This window comes from Prionailurus bengalensis, chromosome F2 (genome assembly GCF_016509475.1).
Source record: "Prionailurus bengalensis isolate Pbe53 chromosome F2, Fcat_Pben_1.1_paternal_pri, whole genome shotgun sequence".
Lineage (NCBI taxonomy): Eukaryota > Metazoa > Chordata > Mammalia > Carnivora > Felidae > Prionailurus > Prionailurus bengalensis.
In genome coordinates, this window is record NC_057353.1 from 38598313 (window position 1) to 38624105 (window position 25793).

Below are 25793 nucleotides of genomic sequence, written 5' to 3' on the forward strand. Positions count from 1 at the left end.
GTTTCTAGAATTATATCTCACTTGGAATCATGGCCCACATTAGTTGAGGCATTGGAAACCTCTATTTTACTAGCTAAGTTGCATAAAATAGTCAAACTAAACAGTCTATTCCTAATTAAATGATGGAAGAAGATAGGGAATAGGGAAGGAAATAAAGCAAGGTGGGATCATGCTATTGCTTTTATTATTTTTAACACAGTCAGTGAGACTGTATTATTAGCAGAGGGTAATTGAATGGTTATGGAGTGCCAGTAGGATTGGCTTCTTGCACAGAGGCCATCTTTTTAAGGAAACAGCTTATGTAAATTGTCTTACGCTGTCCATGCTTGGGCAGGCCAGTTGTGTTTGAGCTCTAGTTTCTTGTTCTGAAGGATGGGGTTTTTAGCTAACTTCACGCATGGCAGTGCTCTGTCACTCCTCTCCTCCATCCGTGCTTTCCACCTTCTTCACATGAAACACACATCTGAGCTTGGGACACCTCTTTGGGGGGGGTGAACTCAACCCCATTGAGAGTTTCTTTCCTGACACAAGTTGAATCTCTATTCCTCAACCAATACGTGCTATTTAAACAAATTCTCTTTAATCGAAACAACATACTGGCCAAATCATGTGATGTGATTGGTGGGTCGATCTTAAGATGTGGGGCTTTGTGGTAACTAAATATGACAAGCCCAAGCATGGTTTTATTTTTGGTTTGTGAGAGATTTATTCTTTTTTTTTTAAGTTTTTATTTAAATTCCAGTTGGTTAACATACAGTGTAATATTAGTTTCAGGTGTACCTACAGTGATTCAACACTTCCCTGCGTCACCCGGTGCTCATCACAAGTGCACCCTTAGTCCCCATCACCTATTTCACCCAACCCCCACCTCCTCCCCTCTGGTAACCATGAGTTTATTCCCTGTAATTAAAAGTCTGTTTCTTGATTTGTCTCTCTCTGTAAGAGATTTACTCTTGATTAAAAGTTAATTTGATAAGTTTTTGTTTTCTGAAATTGTTTACTTGTAGCAAATCTCACTTTCTAGAGTTTAATCAGTTGCGTAGCTATGGAAACTTTTTGAGATTATGTAGTTTAAAATTTTACCTACTTTAAAAGATGAGGAAGCTGAGAGTCGTCAAATGAATTGTCCAAATTCACATACCTAATGTTGTGTTTTGTTTGTTTTTATCGTTCTTTATCTGCCTGTCTGCTTCACTAATCCCTGGGCTTTCTCTTCTATGCAAGTACTAAAGCCTGAAGGAGTATTGCTTTATTTAGTTGGTAAGGAATTATTCGACAGAATTCACCATCTTCTCCATTTCTAGGTCAGACCCCTGCCCCAAATGTCGTGGAGAGCATGGTCTGAGTTGCATATCAGCAATTGCTGCCAGGAAGACCCGGGAAATGGCCAGAACAGGCACCTTTTGCTTGGAAACTTTCCTTCTCCCTTCCTGCATCTCTTACCTGCATCCCAGCAATCCATGTAATTTAGGCCTGCCCAAAGTGAAACTACCTTCCAGATACTATCTCTTGGTTTCTTTCTCCTAATTAGGACTGTCAGTCCCTTGTAAGGTTATAATTCCAGCCAAAAGAAAGCTATATCATTATAAGGCAAATGACTGATAGTTGATCCTTTAGGACATATTTTCATTAAAAAAGTACTGATGGTTAAGTGAATGAATTTTTAGTTCCTAGATTGTATGGAAGAGGTACTTTTGGAAGAGTAGGTCTTCCTGGTACTCTTTGGATATCTTAGGGTGTTGCCTCCTCCAAATCAGTGGGAATAAATGCCATTTTCTGAAAAGATGCAGACTCATCTCATGGTTATTAATATTTCTTAGGAAAGAGGAAATATGTATTTTCCAAAGCATGATAGTATATTAACTTTTCCAAATAAATTTTAATAATGAAAACCTTAGCTAAGAGATTCTTCCATCGTTGAGTGACATCTGGATTTGTAAGATTTAGACTGTTTGGATAGACTTATCCTCTTTTATTTCAATCAGAACTCTGAATTTATTCCTATTCTCCTCCAAAAGGAAACTCTTCAGCAGGTGAAAATTATCTCAATAAACAACCCACTTGTTTTCCTGAATGCAAAGAAGTTTCATGCTGATCTAATGAATATAATCCAAAAGGAAAATGCCAACAACCAGCTACTAGATGATATCAGCAAGGTAGGAAAGCTAGTTCCTATTACTGTACTACAAATAACCTTATATCATGATACTAAGATCTGTATCATGGAATATAATACAAGAGTCTTTGGAAACCACTCCCTCATCAAAACTTATATTGTATTATACTTTTTATTTAGTTCTTATAGTTAGTTTTTAAGGTAATCACTGTCATTCATTCCTTTGTTCATTTACTCATTCATTCAACATATATATAGTGGACATGTGTACTAGGTACTATAACCCTGAGAAAAATAAAAAGACAAATCATTTATTTTAAATGACCTTTTTACCAAGAGAAAGAAGAGTCAGATCCAAATTTAAAAGAGATAGAATATGAGAAATGACTTCAGAGAAGCATAAACTGTTGCCATCATTATATTATTATTATAAAAAACTAGCATTCTTTATCTCCACAAGTTATCTTAATTTACAGAGACATCAAATGTGCATCAGGATGATTTTATGTAAATAGCTACCTGTAATTATTTGAATCCTTAAGCCCCTTAGCATGGACTTTGGAACTAAGCTGCTTGAGTTTGCAAGAACTTAACTGAGCTTATTATTAAACCCTCTGTGATTCAGTTTCCTTATCTATTATCAGGATGATTAAATGAGTTAATATATGGAAAGCACTTAGAATACTGCCTGGCCTACTCAATACTATAAAACATTAGTTAATGTTATTAGTTTGACTGAATGCAAATAATAGCCTCTCCATGAAGCTTTCCATGACTACTCCAGATTACAAAGATCTCATTCTCTTATATCCTTGAGTGTGTATTATCCCCAGTCACTTAGGTACATAGGAGGCACTAACTCTCTCATTTCTAGTGGCTCAGGAGCTGTTTAGTAACTCAGTCCTGTTCCTTGCAGCTTTATGCTTCTATCTCTGGGCCTCATACTGATCCACACCATAGAGGCCCTAAATACAGAATCAGTTATAAAAATTTGCTGGGTGCAATGCAAAATGAAAATATGAGTTCCCTTGTTCAACAGTTGCTAAGAATTTCAAGATGGCAATAGAGAGCATTAAACCAAGAAGAAGACCCTTCTAAGCATAGGACCCCGTGTAACTACACAGGTTGCAAGCCCACAAGGCTGGCCCTGCCTGTGTATTTCCAGCCCTGCCTTTTCCTTTCACTGTGCTCTTTAGGATGTCACTTTCTTCAGATTATTAGGAAACCACCTGTGATTTTGGATTGAGAAGAACTTGCACTCATGCCAAAGGTGGATATACATTCCTAGCTGTTCACGTTGGATATGAGCCCTCTTTTTTATTTTTATTTTTTAAATTTTTTAAATGTTTATTTATTCTTGAGAGAGAGAGAAAGAGAGAGAGAGAAAGAGGGAGGGAGAGGGAGAGAAAAAGAGTGTGAGCAGGGGAGGGGCAGAAGAGAGGGAGACACAGAATCTGAAGCAGGCTCCAGGCTCTGAGCTGTCAGCACAGAGCCAAATGTGGAGCTCCAACTAACGAGCTATGAGATCATGACCTGAGCCGAAGTCAGACACTTAACCCACTGAGCCACCCAGGCGCCCCACAAGGCCTCTTTTTTTAAAGCCTTAAAAAAGTACATTTTTTAGCTGTATTATGAGATAGGTAGGTTCCTGTGGCTGACATAAGCTGACAACCACCATGCACAACAGTATTGTGGGAAAATTTGTCCGGGCTTCCAAATAACCTAATGAACCCACGAGAACTTTGTGGTCTTATTTTGCCAAAGTGTAGATTTACTTCTTGAAATTATATGATTCTTTGTAGGCCTTATCATGTCTAGTGGAGTATCTGATGTGACTATTCTTATAAGTAGTTATTTTTTGATAGTTGACAATATTTTCCTTAGAATATTCTCCTGCAAGACTAAAGTTGTTCCAACTTGTTTTTAGAATCGACAATCAGCATATGCTCATCTTGTAGCATATGAAGTCAGAAATAAACCTCACTGACACAGCCTTCTGTGAGGAGGTACCACATACATGATTTTACCAACTTGGGACTTCAGAAATTTGAGTCTGATAATCCAGTACTGTTCATTGAATCTGGGTTACTGGTACATAATGACATCCAAAGGGATTCTTTCACTCAGAACTATAATGATAAGGAATGATTTCTTGAGAGGACATTTCACTATGAGAATAATGCAAATATTGTGTGTATTTACATACTGTGAGTTTCGAAGGGTACAATAAGCATTCAGATGGTAATCTGGAAGGTCTGCTATCTGAGGAATCACGAATAGACCTTTCTTCAGAATGGTTGAATGGGTGGTCTTGGGTAGCATGGATGCTCTTTGGGGCATCTCATATCATCCTTGTCACGCGCTGTCCGCCTAGGATATCAACTTCTTGTTTAAGGACCATGCACCTGTTCCAAGTTCAGTTTACAGTCACGAGTCTGCATCAATTAATTTCTATTGCAGCTTTACTCCTTTTATAGGGCTCTGCATAGTGGTCCACAGTTCCTAGAGTAGGGTGCTCTGCTGGGGCCTTGGTCTCCTCTCACAGTTACATTTTCAACAGATGGTGGTAACGGAAGGGCATTTAAAACATCCTGGGGCAAGAAGAATCGCATCATATTCAAAACACAAACTGAAAAAGGATTTCCTGTTTTGTTATACTGCAACAATATACTTCCTATATATCATTATTAAATATCTTCCTGAATATAGAAACTCAGGAGGATCTCAGAGTCTTAGTGTTTATTGGATTCATGTTCATTATTGTATAGGTTATAGATACTCCCGTAATAGTCATCATTTTGTGACCTCACTTTACAAAGCAAGTTTCAATCTGCTGCTTATCCAAAAGTTTCTTTTGCTTAAACAAGGCTTTTTTTTTAATAGACTTATTTTTTTGGAAAGCTTCTAGACTTACAAAAAAGTTGAGAAGTGTTAGTACAGAGAATTCCTCTATACCCTGCACCACACAGTTTTTTGCTGTTATTAACATCTTGCATTAGTGTAACATATTTGTTACAATCAATGAACCAAAACGGATACATTATCATTAACTAAAGTTCTTTCTTTGTTCTGGTTTCTTTAGTTTTGCCAAATGTCCTTTTCTGTTCCAGGATTCCATCCAGGACATCACATTACATTTAGTTGTCCTGTCTCCTTAGATTCTGCTTCCCTGTGACAGTTTCCCAGACTTTTCTATTTTTGCTCACCTTGACAGTTTGAGTAGAATTGTTCAGGTATTTTGTAGAATGCCCCTCTACTGAAATTTAGCATGGTAAGATCAGGGATATGGGGTTTTAGGAATAAAACTATAGAGATGAAGTTCCATTTTCATCATATCATGTCAAAGGTATATACTATCAATATGATGTATCTCTGTTGTTAACCTTGGTCACCTACCTGGGGTAGGATTTGTCAGGTTTCCCCGGTGTAAAGTTACTCTGTTTCTACCCTTTCCTTATGGTAGTCTTTGGAAGCAAATTGCTATGTGCAGCCCACAGGTAAAGAGTGTGGAGTTAGGCCTCACCTCTCTGAGGGTGGAGTATCTACATAAATTACTTGAAATTCTTTTGCACAGATTTCAGACAGGATTAAAAATAAGAGCAGGGAAAGGAAACTCACATTCTTTGAATGTCTCTCAGAGGCTAGTCCTTTTAATTAGGCTGTTACTTAATCATCACCAGCCCCATGATGTAAGTGGCATTACGTGAATGTTACAAAAAAGGGAGATTGGGACTCAGAACTGTAAAATACCTGGGGGAAATATAGCTGATAACTGTCAGAGCCAGAATTAAAGTATATGAGCTGCATCTCTGGGTATCAAGAAGAGAAAATAGATGTTCTCTAGTCAGCCTTGAGGAAGAAATGGATTTCGCGTGAGAAGCAGTAGAATGTAGTGGTTGGGAGCCTGAGGTTCTGAACGGAAAGGTAGGAGCTTTGGTTTTAGCCCAGGTTCTCTCTCACTTTGTGACTTTGGTCAAGTTATTTAACCTTTGCAATCTTTAGCTCCCTCCTATGGAAAATGAGATTAGCAACTCCATAGGATTGTTCTGAGGATTAAATAATTAACATAAAGTCCTTGGTATATAGTAGGTAGTCAAAAATGTCAACTTCTATCATCGTCATCATCATCAACAACAATAATGACAATAAATCTTTTGAGAAGTAGGTAGCATGCGATCTCATTAGAGGCATCAATTATTGACAATTTCAAAGAACTTTAATTGTAGAATAAAGGATTATTTTCATTTTCCAGCATTTCCATAGATCAATAATGTTTCTCAGGCATTTTCATGGAGCTGCCGGTGAACAGTTAACTCTAATATAATATGGAATATATGGTCAATGCCTCTCTGTTAGGGAATGTTGTGTTAATGAGGTTAATTTCTGATTGGATACACTACACGAAAACACATGCAAACGTTTAATTTGATCAAAAATCAAAACAAACTTAGTCTTGCAGAAAATGTTCTAAACAAGATAGTCTGACTTGGTAACATAAATTATCTACCAAGTTAATAAATACTTAGAACCGTTGATTATTTTATTTCAGTTTTGTTGTATTTATCATTCTGAAAAAAAAAAGACTAATGGAAAATATTATCAGAGCCTAGTTTTTTGTTGTTTATGGAGAAAAGAAAAATGTGCTGTTTTCAGGGACAGAAATGAATTTTTATAATGTTATTCTTCCTTATATTTATTTTCATTTCAGTGTGAACAAAACACGTTGCTCAATTCTCTATCCAATGGCAACTGCAATGGTGAGTTAGCTTAAAAAAAAAAAAATTAAAGTGTTCTGACTTGAATATAGACCAGAGAATAGGTCCTCTTTCCTCTTCCTGCCACTGGACCTCCCTCTGCTGTCCTCCTCATTTCCTTCTCTTTCTGCTCCTCCTCCTCCTTTTCTGCCCTTCTCCCCACACCTCCTCTTATTTCTACTTCTGTCTTTCTCCTTCCTGCATGTTCTTTCTCCTCCCCAGCTCCTCCTTCTCCTCTCCCTTCCTCTTCTCCTCCTTCCCTTCTTCGTCTTCCTCCTTCTATCTCACCTCCTGCTTTCTTTTAGAAGTAAATTTTAAGTAAAGATGTGTATGCCTACACAGAACGAAAAGTGTAAACTTTGTTACAAGGTATTAAAAATACTCGCAATACTTAAGTAAATGGTGTTTATTAATAAATAGAAGCAAATTACCATGTCCTTTAGAATGCTTAATATTGAAGAAATGTCAGTTTTATTTATGTTGAATTTATTTATAAATATAAATGTAATTCCTATTAAAATTCCACTAGGACACTTAAATGGCAATCGACAAGCTTATTCTAAATTTTGTTTGGAAACTCAAAAGGCCAAGAATAGGCAAGACACTCATGAAATATGTGAAGTGTATGAGAGAACATTTTCTTAACTCTCAAGATATGTTATAAAGCTCTAATAATCAATGCAGTGTGGTACTGGTTCCAAGATAAATTAACAGATCGATAGGACAAAGGAAAGGGCCCAGAAGGGTAGAAAAATCTCACACTTATTGATGTTTGATTTGTGACAAAATGGCATTGCAGAGCAGTAGGGAAGGGATAGTCTTGCTAATATACAATGATGAGACAATTGTGTACTTATAATGAATGAAATCATTCACTGTAATTCACACACCATATCTCCATGTCAGTACCCAGTGAATCAAAGTCCTAAGAGTGGTAGACAAAATATAAATTTAGAGGAGAAGATAGGAGAAAATACACAAGAAATGCAAAGCATTAAGCATAAAGAAAATGACCATTAAGCTTTACTAGATTATTTTTAAGTTTTTGTTCAACGAAAGCCACCATATAAAGCATGAGAAGATAAGCCAGAGTGGAAGAATAGGTAGAACACATAATGTGGACAAAGGGCTGCACTCCTCTACAAATCAATGAATAACGAAAGGTAGACGACCCAATAGAAATGGGTAAAATACGTGAACAGCCATTTTCAAATTTACCAGCAAACATGTAAGAATATGCTTGACTGTCATTCGCAGTAATTACTGGAGAAATAGGGGATTTAATTTGCACTTACCCACTAATATATACATGTATATGTGCGTATATATCTATGTGGTTTATTGGTAAACATTTAAAAGTATGAGGATGCCGAGCATTCCTGAGGATGTAGCACAAAAAGTCTCCCACAATGCTGGTGGGGGTGTAAACTATGACAACTGCCTTGGAAAACAGTTTGGCAAAATTGTGTAAAGTTAAAGATATACCTACCCTCTGACCGCCAATTCCACTCCTACTCAGACAACCTGAAGAAATGAGAGCCTGTATACAGCAAATTACAAAAACAAGCATGTTCACAACAGTAGTATTTGTAACTGTCCAAACCTGAAACCAACCCATATTTCCAGAATAGGTAGCAGATAAACACAGAAATTGTGGTGTATTATGCAATTGAATTTTTATTTGATATACTTATTATTTGGTATACTTTTACAATAAAGGAAATTGAATGTCTTATATAAAATGTAGTAGGGTAAAAAAGAACAATTCCATAAAAGTCCAAGTCCTTTTACATAAACTCAAAAAACAGAAGATGCTGACATATTAATTTTTGTACTTCTAAAGACAATAGGAAAAGGAATCTGTTAATATTTGTATCTGGAAACATATACAAGATTGTATAAAGAAGGATAGGCTTTCTTTATAATTCCCCAAATCGAGAAACAACTGAAATATCCATTAACAGTACAATGGCAAAAGAACATGTAGAATGTCTATATAAGAGGAAAACATATTATAATGTTTATTATATTACCATATAAAATATATTCTGAATGAATATATAACATATTGAATGGAATAAAATAAATGTTATATAAATATATGAATCAATGGCATTGACCCCACATCAACAGAGATGTAGCTCAGATGTCAGCTTCTCTGGTCTCTTTTTTTTTTTTTTTTTTAATTTTTTACTGTTTTTTTTGAGAGAGAGAGAGAGAGAGAGACAGAGTGAGAGCAAGGGAGGAGCAGAGAGAGAGGGAGACACAGATCTGAAGCAGGCTCCAGGCTCTGAGCTGTCAGCACAGAGCCTGATGGCGGGGCTTGAACTCACAAACCATGAGATCATGACCTGAGCTGAAGTTGGACACTTAATCAACTGAGCCACCCAGGCACCCCTGGTCTTTTCTAACTTTTTGTGGTAAATGTACTTCATCCTGCCTCATGTTCTCAAAGAATGCCTACATAATACTGGTATAGTACTTATTTAATGATCGTTTATTGAATGTCTTATTCTCCTGCTTATCTGGAAACTTTAAGAAAAAATTCTCAAAAAATTTTTGAGAGAGAGAGAGAGACAGACATAGAGAACATGAACGGGGGACAGGCAGAGAGAGAGGGAGAACAGAATCCGAAGCAGGCTCCAGGCTCCGAGCTGTCAGCACAGAGCCCAAAGCCAGGCTCAACCCCACAAACCACGAGATCATGACCTGAGCCGGACGCTCAACTGACTGAGCCACCCAGGTGCCCCTGGAAACTTTTAAGAGTGTTGTCACCTCTGCCTCACTAGGCCAGGCCCGTTTTTCACAGAGCAGCAACTGATGGGCACCATCACTTTTGTTGTGTCCCTTCTGTAATAGTCAGAACTAGTTGATCAGAATGTTTCTTCTAGCATCCTCCTCCTGTCCTCTGACACTCCAGAGTATCCTCGGTCCTCCTATTTCTCCTTCTTGTTCAGAAACACCATCCTGCCCTCCCCTCCCTGTGCTTTATTTTTTGTTGTTGTTTATTTATTTTGGGGGAGGGGCAGAGAGAGAGAGAGAGAGAGAGAGAGAGAGAGAGAGAGAGAGAGAATCCCAAGCAGGCTCTGCACTGTCAGCTTGGAGCCCAGTGCAGGGCTCAAACTCTGGAACCATGAGATCGTCATGACCTGAGCTGAAATGAAGAGCCCAACACTTAACTGATTGAGTCACCCAGGTGCCCCACCTCCCTGTGCTTTAATTAATTACTAAAATCTATAACTCTTGGTTTTATTACCTTTAAATTTTCACCTCTGCAACTCTGATTCTGTCCTTAATCATGTTCAAAATGAATTCGAATTTTTTTTTCCTGCCATGAGAGAGTCTGGGTTTTAATCCATGGATAGAAAATACCCAGTGTCCCATGCTCACCTCAGACAGAACTAATAGGTCAAGGCGCTTCCTCCTATGAGCCAAGGTAGCCTGAGAACTTTTCCACCCAGGGCTGCGGGAAGCTACTGTGAATGCTTGGTGTTGACATGCAACCTGAGAGGCAATTGCCGTCCTGACTTCATTCTGTCGTGTAATGACAGATGAATCTTAAATCACCTTTACTTTAAAATCTGTCACATGATTAATCGTGAAGTTTCCCTTCTGTAGGCCCAGTGCCCCCTCCTCAGCCCTTTAGGGCACCTAAAGCCCTTTCTTATCTTCTTATACTGCTTTCTCTTTCATTCCACATTACACAAATCCTCCATCCAAGTTAGATAAATCAGCTCACGGCCCCCCAGTATCTAATTCAGTCATCCCTGGCTCCGAGCCTTTATTTGGATTCTCCTGAACAGAACTATCTCCTCGATCTGCCAATCCAGACCTTATACTGTCTTCAAGATTTAACAGAAAAGTAAAAAGAAAATTGAAGGACACACTGCTTGGCAATCCCATTAAGTATAAAAAGAAGTCAACCAGACCCATACAGGGGAACGTGCTGTCAGCACAGCCTGGAATTCAGTATCTTCAGCTGTGAAATGGAGATCATAGTAATAGAAAAGCAGAGATACCACATGCTTCACTCAGTCACATATTGACTTAAGTGGTTGTAGAGTTTGTTCTTTTTCTGCATATTTTCCTTCTAACTATATGTTTAAGGCAAGAAATACATTTTAACTTTTCATTGCATTATCCTTCTGTGTTCAATGAACACTTGGTCAGTGAATGAAAATTGTAAGGATAGGCGATATCTGTATAGCATTTGATAGTTTTCAAAGGACATTCCTCTTTATAACTCTGAAATAGGTCATTAGTAAATACTACACTTCCGCTTTCAAATAGGTGATAGGATACTCTTCATGTTACTGATGAATAAGTTGGGGCCCATAAGGGATAATTAACTTGCTCTGTATTGTGAGTTAGGGACAGAGGCGGGACTTGGGCCCCTGTTGCCAGTGGGCATGCATACAAGAAGGGATGCTCGAAGCTGGGACAGGAGAGACTGGTCTGAAAGCAGTCTGAATGGTCACGAGGTTATGACAATAGAGGGAGAGGATGAATTTGAAAGAGAGTTCAGCATGTCATGAACACTGCTGGCACTGTTTGGGTGTTGGAGGAGGGGAGAGGGCAAAACAATGACTCTGAAGCTTTGTCTCTCTCACACTGGGATGATGTGGAACCTGAGGGGGTGGGGAGTGAAAAGGGAAGGTAACTTTACTTTGGAGAGTGGGGAATATAAGACGTCCAGGAGACGTCCAGTGGGTTTGCGGGAATGCTAAATAAATCTGGAAGTAACTAAACCAAAGAGAGACAAAGCTGAGCAAGGGAGTGGGAAACGGGGGACAATTTAAAAATCTATGCCCTCCCGCAATGATTTACACAGAAGGGGAAGATTTGTTGTTGAGCACATGATTGAATAATCAAAATATATGAAACAAGCTACATAAATTATAAGATGGCAAGCACCATATTTATCTCAATGAAAACACAAATTGCTCAAATGTGAAGAAATCTTCTGTTACCATGTATAGACTGTGTCCCCAAAGCATCGTAGTCACTTGGGAACGCCCCAGAGGCACTCCTGCGCACATCTCTCTTCACGCTATGGTTTGCCAGCTTTACCTTTACCTCCTCCTCCAGATCTCCCCCCATGTGTTCTGTTCTCTCATTCCTGAGTTAATTAGTTAATGTCCTGTTGCCTCAGCCCATGTTTCTTGTACTTACTGAACATCTATTAAGTCCCGGGCACAATGACCAGTGCTGCGTGTTCAAGGGTGAAGAAAGCAGGCATGATTTCTGCTCTCACGGATCCCGAAGTCTAAAACAAATTCCCTGCCCTCACCCACACCTCTCCTCATTCCCCAAAGCAGCAACTCCTCATTCCCCAAAGCAGCAACTGATTTTCTATTGCTTCTGTCACAAATTACCACAAACTTAGTGGCTTAAAACAACACACATTTATAGTCTTAAAAGACAGAGACTGAAATGAATCCCACAGGAGAAAATTAAATCTTTGTCAGGGTTGTATTCTTCCTGGAGGCTTTAGAGGAGAATCCATTTATTTCCTTGCTTTTCCAACTTCTGGAGGCCATCTGCACTCCATGACTCCTGGCCCCTTCCTCCATTTTCCAACCAGCGGTGTGGCGTTGTCAGATTTCTCTTTGACCTCTTCTTTCATCACCACAGCTTCTCTGATTCCCACCCTCCTGTCTCCCTCTCCTAAGGACCCTTGTGATTACATTGTGCCCCCCTGGATGACCTAGGTTAATCTCTCTATCTTAAGGTCCTTAACTTAATCAAATCCATAGAATTCCTTTTGCCATGTAACAACATGTTTACAGGTTCTAGGGATTAAGATATGCACATCTTTGGGGGGCATGATTCTGTCTACCACACCAGGTCAGTCCTCTATGTCCTTAACACTTTCTGCGTGATTTTTCCAGCCTTCAGAAAATTTCAAATTACTAATTCAGTCGGCTGACTTCCTGGTGTGGTTGTGTCTGTTGAGGGCAGGGACCATCATCTCTCTTGTTTACCACTCTCCTTGCCTTACTTAGGACAGCACTCAGCCCAAAATATGTCTGTATTGACTGATTGCTTGAATGAATGAATGAATGAATGAATGAACAAATGAGTGAAGAACAAATGAGATGCTCGATAATATGAGTACATGTTTTCCAAAGAGAATGTTACAGTTCTAAATATTTCGTATCTCCTTGGTTTTTTGTGTGAAAAATTAGAGATGTAAATCTGCTTCTCAATAGTTAATTGATATCAACAGAAAATTCCTTCTCTTAAAAAATTATGAGTGACTCACAGACTGTCAAGAACCTTTTGAAGTATATGAAAAGCACTCCTAAATTATGCAACTATGAATACTTTTTAATTAAAGGAGTTAATGAATATTCTACAGGAGAGAGCTTGCTTCCACAGTCTGGAGTTAATTGCCCACCCACACCTGATGGTTAATTTCTTTCTGAAATGTTGTTTTTTGTAGATAAAGCCCATCATTTACCACATCCCACATGGGTATAGATTAGTTGTCTCCTTTGCACATGCTCCAAGCCTACCTCATTTTGCTTAAGGCAGGATATTAGCTGTGAATTCACTTTACTCTTTTCTACGACAATGTGATTTTTATTGCACTGGTTGATTTACTTAGAAGCTTAGAACACAAGGTTATAGCCATAAAATCAGTACAATAGCAGAACCGAGAGGGTACTGTGTAAAAGAAAACTTCACTTGTTTTGGAAAGATTTCAGAAGTGTCCGTTCTATTTAAATTTTCATTTGAGAGAATTGGTAACTTACCATTAAAGATGTCTTCTTTATTTGGAAAAGGCATTATGAATTGCTTCCCTTAAAATAGCTTGCGTAAATTATTATCTACAACTACATGGCACAATTCTTTTGTCTTATTCTATTTTCTTTTGAATGGCCTGCAAATATGCCCATATTTTGATTAAAGGAACAGGAAAGAGGAAACTGGATGTAAAGTGAAAGACAAAGCAAGCCGACTGAGACCATAGAAGGGAAATTTTTGTATGGCTGTTGATACAACCCAAACATTTTTATAGTTAACAATCTATCACCGCTTAAATTATAAAATAACCAAAAGAAAATATAAATAGTGACAAGTACAGTTTACAAGTGAAATTAAGTTTGATAGGATAGGGAAGAAAAAAAAACTTGGTTCTTAAAGAATTTTCTGTACCTTTTACCATCACTTTCTGGTCGTTTGGATCCAGTGATCAATCCCTCTGAATAACATCTACATAAATTGTTTTCTCATTGTAGTATTAAGTTCAGACTGGCAAACAAGCTTCTTGTGAACTAGCAGTGGCTTCCTGAAGCACCAAGTTGATAAAAATTGTAAAAAAATACCGTGATTGATTAGCCATGTCTGTCTGGCTAAGGGATGGGGATGATAGAACTCATGCCATACTGTAATAGTTGTAGATAATAATTTATGTAGCTTCTTTTAGGAAAAACAATGAATTAACATGCTTTTGGACATTCTGTCTCTGTACCTCTAAACAAAATGAAATAGCAGTATCTATACTCCAATTATTCTAGTGTCAACCTGTGTGTGTATATGTGTGTGTGTATGTGTGTGTGTGTGCGTGTGTATTTATGGGACTAAGAGGTAAGAGGAATAAATATCAATCAACATTCCACTATTTGCCTTTGCTTTGGATATGAATTTTTCTTTTTCCTGTGATCTTAATCCCCTCCTATCTCTGATCATGAGCAGGGCACATTATATCTAAGGATATAAATAAGAGCCTCTGTATTAGTAGAGGTAGGTCCCGTGTTTAATTAGGCAAAGAGTGAATGGTAATGATTACTACTGAGTGGTCCATAAGAGCTAAATTATGGTAGCTTTCAGGTTTAAAGTTCTAACTTACCATTTGGGGCCAATGGTATATAGCCTAAACCTATACTTGTTGGCCCTCCTTTCTAGGAAAGAAACAGGAAAACAGAAGGCACTGCTGGAGTGCCTGGCACACATTAGGTGCTCAATATATGTTGGTTGCCTGGGAGAAGGAGGAGTTTGAAATCTCAAACTGTCATTAGCGTTTAATTACAGCTGTCCATATAGTTGGAATAGTCACGGTGTGTCTTACTTTTTGGAATCCTATACATCCTGCAAGGCTCCTTTTGTGTGAAGCCTTGAGTGATCACTCGAGGGACTTCTTCTTGTAAATTCCCATTCTTTTTCATTTGTCATGTCATTCATATACCAACCCTACCCTCGGCACTCAAGGATGAGCTCCTAGAAGAAAGGAATAGTATTTTACCTTCCATTTGTATCACCCAGTACAGTGTTGAAACCTTATAGTTTGAACTACATTTGAACTACTGTGTTCAAAAAGTTTCCTAAACATAGTACGTGCTCCATAGTTGTCATTTCAAATAATAAATATGAATATAAATCTGAAGCTGAAACTTGGAAACAAATCCTATAGCTGAATAACTTTGTAGCAGTTCTCTTTTTTCTAACAATTACTGCTATGTATAAATGTTCAATGTTTGACACTCTTTTTACCTCTAAGCAGCAGTTTTCAAAAAATACACAATTTCCCTTCCACTTCCCCCCAATGCTGAGAAACAACCATATTCCCACATTTTTGTAGCCACGCTAGGGGAAAAACATGGGTATTTTAAATAGCAAAACTATTCCAATTAAGAATTTATTTCTTCAGAGGGACACCTGGGCGGCTCAATCGGTTAAGCATCTGACTCTTGGTTTTGGCTCAGATCATGCTCTCACAGTTCATGGGTTGGAGCCCCATGTCAGGTTGACACATGAGGAGGCTTCTTGGGATTCTCTCTCTCCCTCTCTCTCTGTCCCTCCCCCACTTGTGCTGTCTCTCTCTCTCTCTCAAAATAAATAAATAAACATTAAAAAATTATTTATTTCTTCAGAGAATTTCATAATAATTAATGAATTGGAGTGTATCTGATAGATTTTGCCCACTAACCATAGAAGTATCTTACCTCACATGGTCTTCTCTGAGAGCCATATCAGTTCTTAGAGGGACCTTGTCATTGCTTAGAAATAAGTCGTTTCACACAAGGAAACTGTGGCCATCAAGACGTCGGCAAATAAGAGGTCTTGATCTCCTACGTAAATTTTTTTTCCCTATCGGGTACATTGAGAGGCAGATTTACTGTGAACCAAATCAAGCTTAATTTTTAGGGTCCCTCACACACATCCCTTCCAAGCCCAAGAGACAAGCCCCAGCAATGAATCTCCAGACACCACAAAACAGGGCTCTACCTCAGGGCATACCTGTGAAGGAGCCTGGGTGATATTGTGGACAGAGTGCTATTCAGAAGGCCTGGAGGCCTCAACTCTAGTCTGTGGTTGGCCCAGACTTGCCAGGTGTTCTTTCAAAATCACTTAAATGTGCTGAGCTTCCGTGCGTCTCTCTGTAATTAACCTATCCCATGTTCCTCTCGGAGTTATGTAAGAATTACCTGAAATAACGTTCAAATAATTAAAAATTAAAGATTTCAGAAGTCATTACTAATTCACTGAAGAATAAAAGACCCGAAGAGTGTTTGGAACCAGTCTTGTTGCACACGAGGCCACTGTGACCTTTCCACGGTTCAACAAAGTCTGCAGCTGAAATCTCGAATTCTCTCTAACCGAAGTCTCTGTTTCTCCTACAGAAGAAGCTTCACAGCCATGCCCCAGTGAGAAATGCTTTTTAATCCTGGATTGCAGTGGAGTAACCTTTTTTGACTATTCTGGAGTCTCCATGCTTGTTGAGGTATTGTGTTTGGACTGATTCTTTCCCTTTTCTTCAGTAATGGGGGTTTTCACCACCTACTGTCTCAGCTCTGGGGTCTTGAACCCACTTGTTTTAGTACTCATCTCACTCATTCTCCCCAAGGAACATAGAACTTTACAACTCCCACTGCCATAGATTTGTGTTCAGGTGATCCCATCAAGCCTCTGGTGTGTGTGTGGGGGTGGGGGGGTGGGGGGGTATTGGTGGGGGATTCACGTGGAGTAGTCAGAAGAGAACGCAGGCTTGAGATGTACTGAGCACAGTGCATTTTGGGAAGTCAGCTTTCGGGCTTCTAGAAAGAAAAGACCCCTTTGTAAGAAAGTGGCCTCGGTGATGGAAGGATGTTTTCTCTTACCCTCCTGGGGGGTATAGTTTGACTAGATACCATATCTGATTTCTGAAACAGCCCCCAGTGCACAGGCTTTTCTCCATTCTACCAGATGACGGTGCTGACTTCTCTACCCTATGATCTTCATGGTGTCTCCATGACCCTGGTGTGCAAAAAATAAAGCTGCTTATTTCTTCAAAATCAACATAGCTCACAAGACATTGCAACAGATGGCAGAGCACCTAGGTTTTCCAATTCAAGGAAAACTCAGACACTTCTGGATTTTTTTTCCTCTACTTTTTTGAGTAAATGCTATGTCAGCAGGGAAGTTAGCTCCTTCTCGTTTCCATTTGTTCCCTCCCTCAGTATCCTAAATTTGTTGGGGGAGGCTCTTGAGGATAGAAAAACCTCTGTTCTTCAACAAACCTCAGCCTTCTCCCAGCTTCTGCGGCCTGGAGCTCAGCTTACCTGTCTCTGGGTTCTGCTCCCCAGAGATTCCCTACCCTCACCTACTGGTCTCCCCCGTGGGTAGCTTTGTATTCTGCCAGAAACTTAATCAAAATCCTGTGAAAATTTCTGGAGCTCTTTCTCTGCTCATCTCCCTCATTTCCTCGACTCTTCCCCACAGATCTCACCCACCTAGCCCTTCCTGAACTCCAGTTCTGACTGTGTAGCTCAGGGAAGCTCTTGCATTTTACTAAGGCCTCCATCATGCTCTGGCCCAGAAGCTGCTTTGTGCAGAAAGTTGAGATACTGGAGAACTTGCTTCATGTGTTTCTTTGTTTCAGGGAACTCAGTCCTGTGCTCCTTGTTCTCACCGTGTGAAAACAGTTGTTTGTATATTTTTGGTCGGTCGTCTACTTACTTATGGAGGATAGGATAGTCGTATATTAGTTACTTATCAGGGCAAGACGTAGAAATCAAAAATGGACTTTTAAAGAGTTAAGATCAGTAGTTTCCAAACAGTTTTACATTATGGGTGTTGGTTGTTTTCCGTGGCGTTGCGTAATTGTACCTCTATTCATTTATAAACATAAATTTGCAGTGTCCAACCTTCCAAATTCAAGATAGTGCAAAAAAAAAACAAAACCGAAAACATAGTGCAAAGATCACCTTTAGTATCGCTTTCCTATGGAGATAAGGCTGGGACTATGGGGAGGGGAAGATGCTTCGTGTGTGACTGTCAGAGAGTGTAATCCCAGTACTGTCACACTGGCTACAAGGTGTTATCCAGGGTTACCTCCTGGATCACTGTGTATTCATCTTGTGAAAATGATGGGACAATTTTGTTTCATTCAGCATGAGCAGATATTTAGAAAACAAGTTGTGCAAAAACAATTGCATTTTAAATATCCTAGGCCTTAAATCTAGTGGCAACTTTCGGTATGTCACCCTTTTGCCTAATTAATATGCTTTTATTTTCTCTTTGTTGACTATAAAATCTTTGCACAGTTTGGCATAGAGTTCAACCTGAATATGTCATGTTTTCCTGCATCTAAATCTGGACTGTAGACAGATATTTCTTCACTGGGGCGAGGAGGTGGGTAGGGGGTGGGTAGGGGCTCCCTGTGGTTCAGCATTTCTATTTCTTCTGTGTCGCCAGGGTCTGGAAGCATGCTCTTAAGTGTGTGTGCAGAAGACTAGACTCACTGGGGGTGCTCATCTACAGTGCAGTCTTCTGGGTCCTAGTTTTGGTCCAGGAATCTTTATTTAAACAACCACAGGTGATTCTGAGGCAAGTGGCCCAAGATCATATTTTGGGAAAAACAAGATTAGGATTGATTGTCCATTTACTGGGAAAGACCAGTATGTGCAGTTTTTGTTTACTAGTATTTTAAATTTATTTTGAATATGCTCAAATGTTCATTAGCTGCTCTCTCTAGACATTGCACATCAGGATTACAGTTTGTCAAGAGGAGGAAATGATTACCTATTCCCACGGAGTGGGAATTCAGAGGAATCCTAATAATTTGGTACAGGACATATTAAGAAAGGTGTTTTTTTTGTTTGTTTGTTTTTGTTGTTTTTTTTTTTTTACATTCATCTTCATGGTCTTAAAATACTACATAATGGAATTATGGGGCAAATCAACCAATGCGTTTTATTTTTAAATTAGCAGAAAATACCATTTGCCCTTGGCCTGGTTTCTTCCATCTGTGTATAAGAACATCATCAATTTTGTGTCCATTTGCCCTTTTTAATTTCCTTATTACTACTTAAGTTTATTTCATTATGGTTACAGTAAATTGTGATGTATGATAAGAACGTTAGCTTTAGGGGGCGCCTGGGTGGCTCAGTCAGTTAAGCCTCCGACTTCGGCTCAGGTCATGATTTCATGGTTCGTGAGTTCAAGCCCCACATTGGACTCTGTGCTGATGGCTCAGAGCCTGGAGCCTGTTTCGGATTCTGTGTCTCCCTCTCTCTCTGCCCCTCTCCTGCTCCTGCTCTTTCTTTGTCTCTCAAAAAATAAATAAATGTTAAAAAATAAAAAGAACATTACCTTTAAAGATAGATACATTACGATGTATGTTAAGAACATTAGCTTTAAAGATAGATAAGTCCTATCCAAATATTAGCCATATAGCTAGTTGCACTATCTGGGCCTAAGCATTTGCTTTTCTGTGAACTGGAAGTAGAAATACCCACTTCATGAAGTTGCACAGCTTAGCAATGATGTATTGCAAAGAAAGCACACAGCCAAGTTTCTAGAAATTAATAAGTACTCAGTAATTCTAGCTCTTATAATTTGTTCTCATTTTGAAAAGTCATTTCTTAAAATGCAAATAATATCCTTGTGACTAATAACATTTCATAGTCAGCCACTGAAAGAGGGTCCAGAGCAAAGAGCCGCAGAGTCTCTTGAGCCATGCCTGCGTGTCTTCCCACTTCCTACCATTCCTGGATTATTTCCTTAGTCACTGCAGTGGTAGGAACATTCCCCTAGGAGTTATACAGGTTGAAGGAAATGGAACAAGTTCTATTTATTCTTCTGCTTAGGACACGGGGAAGGTCAGTGATTATGTTTATCAACATCAACAAACCACCTGCAGCAATGTGTGTGTGCCTCCTGCGCTCCAGAAAAAGTCAAACACTGACCAGTCACCTTGAATTAATCCTTTTCACTTACAAAGACAGGAGCCATTTACTCAATGGCAAAGTCTCAATCCATGTATAGTTTGTTTGTTTGCTTGTTTTTTCATGCTCAGAGTGACACATCCGCCATTATTCTACAGTTGTTCTAAAATATAACTGCTTACTTCTGGAATCATATAAGGGAATATTTTTGGATATATCATGCATATTCTTATAATGTGTTGTAAATGCAACTTTCTATATTTTGTATGTAAGATACATCTCTATTACATAACCAAATCCATCCTAGAGTTGCTAAAACTTCTCAATTTATTGTCACTGAGTTTCATGGGCTGACTTTGGTCTGGGTGAATTTAAAATGAGAGCCTTCAGTAAGGTGTTCCTACCTGATATTTCCTAGGACCTGAATGAGGCAAGACTCTAAAGTACACCAAGCAAATTAGTTAGGATCTCTCAACTTGATGGACTTTTAAAAATGGAAGTTGGGCAATCAAATTTGCCTTCGATTATTTTGGTTCTAAGTTCTCCATCCATACATGGGATCTGAGAGTACATGAATATGCACAAATTGTTGTAAAATATTAAACTAAGCAGTGGGTCAACAGTGTTCATCACTTTTGTAAATGGGTCCTTCCGATAAGAGAAGGTTGAGAACAATTTTATATCATTCTTAAAGGGAAGGAAATGTGGTCTTTTAATTTTTATTAAACGATGTTTCATTTATTAAATGAAAATTTAAGTAGCCAAGCTTAGTTGCAGTAAAGGTTAAATACCCTAGTGCATTAATCTTAGTTGGCTAAGGCAGTCTCTTTTACAAGTTTGTCAGGGGATGCCTGACTGTGTAACAATGCCTCCCTCTGGTGGTCTGACATCATAAATATTGGCTTTTTTTTTTTTTTTTCTTTTAAACTAGATACTCTTTTGTCTTAAGTCCGCCTTTTTCTTTCCTGCCTGCTATGATGAACTAATTGTGGGTATACTATTTTAACTCTTTCAGGTTTACATGGACTGTAAGAACAGGAGTGTGGAAATATCATTAGCCCATTGCACAGGTAAGGGAGGATTCTTGGCTGACATTGAACATGATCCTTCTGCTACTCTATCTTTACATTACTTGTGTTTTCTTGTAGCTTCCTTGATAAAAGCAATGAAGTACTGTGGAAACCCAGACTCAGAGAATCCAGTTTCTTTTGAATCAGTATCTGCCGCTTTAAGTAACATCTATTCAAATAAGGTGAGCCACGCAAGTTGGCATTCAGGAGTTATAAGAAAAATCAGAATGTAGAATCAAGGGCTTTGCATTTTTTTTATATTAACCTATTACCCCAGTAGTATAGAAAATCTATTATAATTTTCTCCCTCTCAGAGCCATCTGCTACAGCAAAGGGATGTTTCCATTCCTTACTTGGATCAGTCATGAACATTGTTTAATAATTTGGGTCTTCTAACAATATCACTGTTTAGAGGATTTGGGAATCACCTATGAAGTGCATTCTACTTGCTTGTAAAATAAATGCTTCTTCCAGGATCCATGATCCTGGGAATTTGAATCCACCTCTGTAGAATGCTAATACTTTGGACTTAGCCTTATAGCTTTTTTTCTGCTCCGATACCCTTGCCTCTCAGTTCATATTGCCATCTTTGGAAATATTATTTGCAGAGTCCAGTGCTCCCATGATATGAAGTGTCAAAATTATCTTCCAAATACTGGCCTTTATGGTTAGTTTTAGAACTGTTCCCAAAGCTTTGACATCCTGCAATTTTTCATTAGCTTTGAATCATTTTGCTTTCCGTCATCCCTAGAACAGCATTCGGTGCTTCCCAGAGTCATCCCTATTATATTCAATCAGAACAGTATGTATTTGTAAAATAATAATAATAGCACAATTATTATTATTACTATTATTATACACCTAACATTTATTGAATATTCATTATATTCCAGAAATATCCTAAGAGCTTTACCTGTATTAATTCATTAGATCTGGAATGTAGATACTATTATTTTTTTTAATGTTTTTATTTATTTTTGAGACAGAGACAGAGCTTGAGCAGGGGAGGGGCAGAGAGAGAGGGAGACACAGAATCTAAGGCAAGCTCCAGGCTCTGAGCTGTCAGCACTGAGCCTGACATGGGGCTCGAACTCACAAACTGTGAGATCATGACCTGAGCTGAAGTTGGACACCCAACTGACTGAGCCACCCAGGCGTCCTGTAGATACTATTATTTAACCTATTTTTAGAAATGAGCAAACTTAGGCCTAGGGAAGTGATACCACTTGTAAGTGGGAGAGCTGGTTTCAACGTCAGCAGTCTGACCTTGGACTTGGAGCTTTAAACCTCTGTACTCTGATGTGTGGTAGAATGTCTATCTGCTTAACTTGGCTGGGCAGCTTGAATGAGTTGCTACTTTCTTTGATTGTGGTAGCAATTTAGGAGTCGAACATGTCCTTTTTCTTCCTCTCCTATTTTAGAATTTGAGCAAACTCAGCGATCACAGTGAAGTCTGAGACCCTGTTGCTACAGTACAGCTCTTGTCTTTAGCAACTGCCCTGAAGAGGCCATACTCTGACATTTTGCACACCCTTTTTTGTTGCTGAGATCCTACAGATGACCTCTACTATAAGTATGATGTGACTTAATAACCGCATAGCCACTGGTCAAGATTCACCAGGAAATTTCCTTAATCTTTGTTAGTAAGTAGGTTATCGTATAGTTATTTTGTAAAAATTGGTATGCATTTAGTTTTTTCTGTACTGAGAGGCAAATACGAATTTATTTCCTTTGCCACGGTATTTTGTGTTGTTTTATGTCTGTTTTGTTGTAAGTTAACTTGTAAAACTGAGAAATACTTTGTCATAAGAGATTTAGAGCATTTGCAAGCCATTTGTAAAAACCCAGCATCATCTGTAACTAATACATAAAAGCAACTTAGCTAATGTGCCATTTTCCCCTCCAAAAACATAAAAAGGCCATTAAACATCAGTAAGATTAAATGTTTCTTTATACAATATGATATGAAATTCACAGAGATGAAGTCAAACAAAAACAAATGACAAACTAGAATCCATTGTTTTCCATATCTTTCCATGAAAGGAAGTCTTCAGCATTATTTTCAAGATAACTCGTATCCCAGTGACCAAGTTCTCGAAATTAGTCCGTTTTACTACGAATATTGGAAATGCTTAGCCCAAATTTCTGCATTCCAACCCCAGAAAGTCTCTGTTTTACCTTAGGTTTTGTTGGAGCCAGAGCATATGGAAGTTGCATATTTTATACTTTTTCACAAATACGATTTTTAGATGAGAAAATAAATACCACCAGTAGAATAGCTTTGTCCTATTCTAATACAATTAACTGTAGTAATTTGGGACTTTCCTGTTTCAGAGATACAATCAATATAATACATTTATCTCCTTCTGTCCAGATAGATAGATAGGTAGAGAGGTCTCCATAGGATGTTTTTCTTTTGTTAGAGTAGGACTTGGATATGTGATTATCTGTAAATCTACCAAATCAGCAGGGTAATTGACAAACACCACAGGCCAGGGTGACCTGAATAAATTATCATTTTCATGCTTGTATATATATCTGCAATCACATACAATTACAGAGGTTCATATTTTTATCAGGTGATTTGATACACTTATGAAGAAACTCATTTTCGAAGATAGGTCTAGGTATATAATTATGCTTACATTTGAAAGTGTGGTAACTCTTCTGGAAATTGCCAGTGTAACAAAGAGCCAGGCACTTTAAAGTGCATTCGAAAAGTAAGGTGAAAACAAAATTTAAAGATTGGCCATTTGGGTATTTTTGTGGGCATCTGTATGAAACTTCGACTCCCTGCCAAGTGATGTAATGGTCCCTAACAAATGTGTGGTAAACGTTCACATGGCCCTTAATTTTCACATTAAATCATAGGTAGCACAATGCGTTAAAATGAAAGGGAATAATAAATGTTGTGAATCTCATAACTTACCCTACCATTTCAATTTCAGTTTTTTTGGTTGACATGAACTAAAAAGAAAAGTCTTTGTCCCAAAGGAAGCCTCAATCTTTTCATCACTAATTTGGATCAAAATGAGTGAGGCCAACCTTCATTCTCATCAAATATGGTTCCAAGAAAAAGAGGGGGTAAGAATTAGAAGGAAAATGTCCTTAGAGAAAGGAATTTCACTCTGTTTTGTCCATTTAAATTATCCCAATGGTGGATGGTGGCAGCTTTTACCATCCGAAATCCATTGGTGTTGGCATGTAAACATAAGTCAAGGAAAGTTAAGAAAAGAAAAAATATTTTTGCTGTGTCTGAATCAATATTTTGCTCTGTAGCTTTGGCCTATAATTAAATTCATGCACTGCAGGAATTTTATAATTTGTTAGAGATTATGGACCATGGATGCCCTTCAAATCATTATGGTTAATCAATGGGTGGTTTGTTCTATTTTATTGTTAAAGCTGACGCAATACTGTCTGGGCAGGTGTATTTGAATGCATTTCTATGTTTATACTAGAAGTTTAATAGATAAAACTTTAAAGCCAATAACTTGAGTGTCAAATGCTAATATTATTTTTAAAGTAAAGGAAGACCAAACCATATACCCTGTAAAGCTCTTTGTTCTAAGTCTTCTTCTGCATCCCAAGGTCGCAATGACCATTAACATGGAAGAATTCCTTGCAATTGAGTTCTGAGAGCCCAAAGTTGACTTTTAGTTTTATACACACAAGATTCTAAAATATACATATTTATTTCAAAGCAAGCGTTAACAAAGGAACTATAAAGTTATCTTGATGCTAGAATGTTTCTAGTTGTGCTAAATTATTTTTATGAGATCACCTTATTTTTATATATGATAAACTACTTCCATATTACTTATTCTGGTAAAATAAAATTCGAAAAAATTAAAACTGACCTATAAGAGTGTTAAGGACCCAATAGAGTGACATATATAAATTAAGCGTAAAATATGAAACCAGGAAAAGACCGTTAACATTACATTTATGCAAATTAAATGCCCTTAAATTTTACCATTTATCTTTCATTTTAAAGGTTATTTGCCCCCGATTATATGATTCAAGTGTTATAAGGTCTAGCTTGAACTACTTTGCAATAATTTATTTGACAGCTCTCTATTCTATAAATGCGTAATGTAATGAGGAAAGAGATCTTTCTTTTTTAATGAAAACATTAATGTGTTAATACCCTGTATGGATAATGTTTGACATTTAGTGGTTACCAAAATATATTAGTATGTTGTTGAACATACATATGCCTTAGAAATGCACGTTCTGTATTCTGTGGGAGTTTGTTGCCAGATTTCAAATGAGTTCAGTGGTGCCTTCATAATCCAAAGATTTTTAGTTAAAAATCATGTAGTCTAATATGCTGCACTTATTTTTCTATATTTTTCAATGCATTTAATCATCTCTTTTATAATTCTTTGTACTAACTCAGCATGTAACAACCAATTTACATGGAAATAAATTGAAATATGATAACTATTATGCTTGACTGGATCTGTGTCCGTTATTTCCAAGTATTTACTCTCCTGCAAAGCAAATAATACATATTGCTTTCTTAGACTGACCACCATGTGTTGAAAATTCCTGGAAGTATCTATTGTTCTTGGTAATTTGTTCTTATAAAATATCAACGTAGGATTGTAAGATATTATGCTTTAATTTATGGACTGCTAATAAGGGTACTTTTTGCTGCAAGACAACATTTGCACGATCCTCTTTGACGAGGTTTACA

The 25793-nt window shown here is 38.0% G+C and overlaps 1 protein-coding gene across 2 annotated transcripts in view; it reads left to right on the top strand.

Annotated features, from left to right (window-relative positions):
* SLC26A7 (solute carrier family 26 member 7) overlaps positions 1–25543 on the top strand; it is a 118429-nt gene extending 92886 nt beyond the window's left edge. For both annotated transcript variants that reach the window (XM_043601353.1, XM_043601354.1), the window contains 6 exons: positions 2019–2156; positions 6825–6873; positions 16497–16597; positions 21037–21091; positions 21170–21273; positions 22513–25543. In XM_043601353.1, the coding sequence (XP_043457288.1) occupies positions 2019–2156; positions 6825–6873; positions 16497–16597; positions 21037–21091; positions 21170–21273; positions 22513–22548 (483 nt within the window). In that variant the 3' untranslated portion in view covers positions 22549–25543. The remainder of the gene's footprint in view (positions 1–2018; positions 2157–6824; positions 6874–16496; positions 16598–21036; positions 21092–21169; positions 21274–22512) is intronic.
* Positions 25544–25793: the final 250 nt, after the last annotated feature.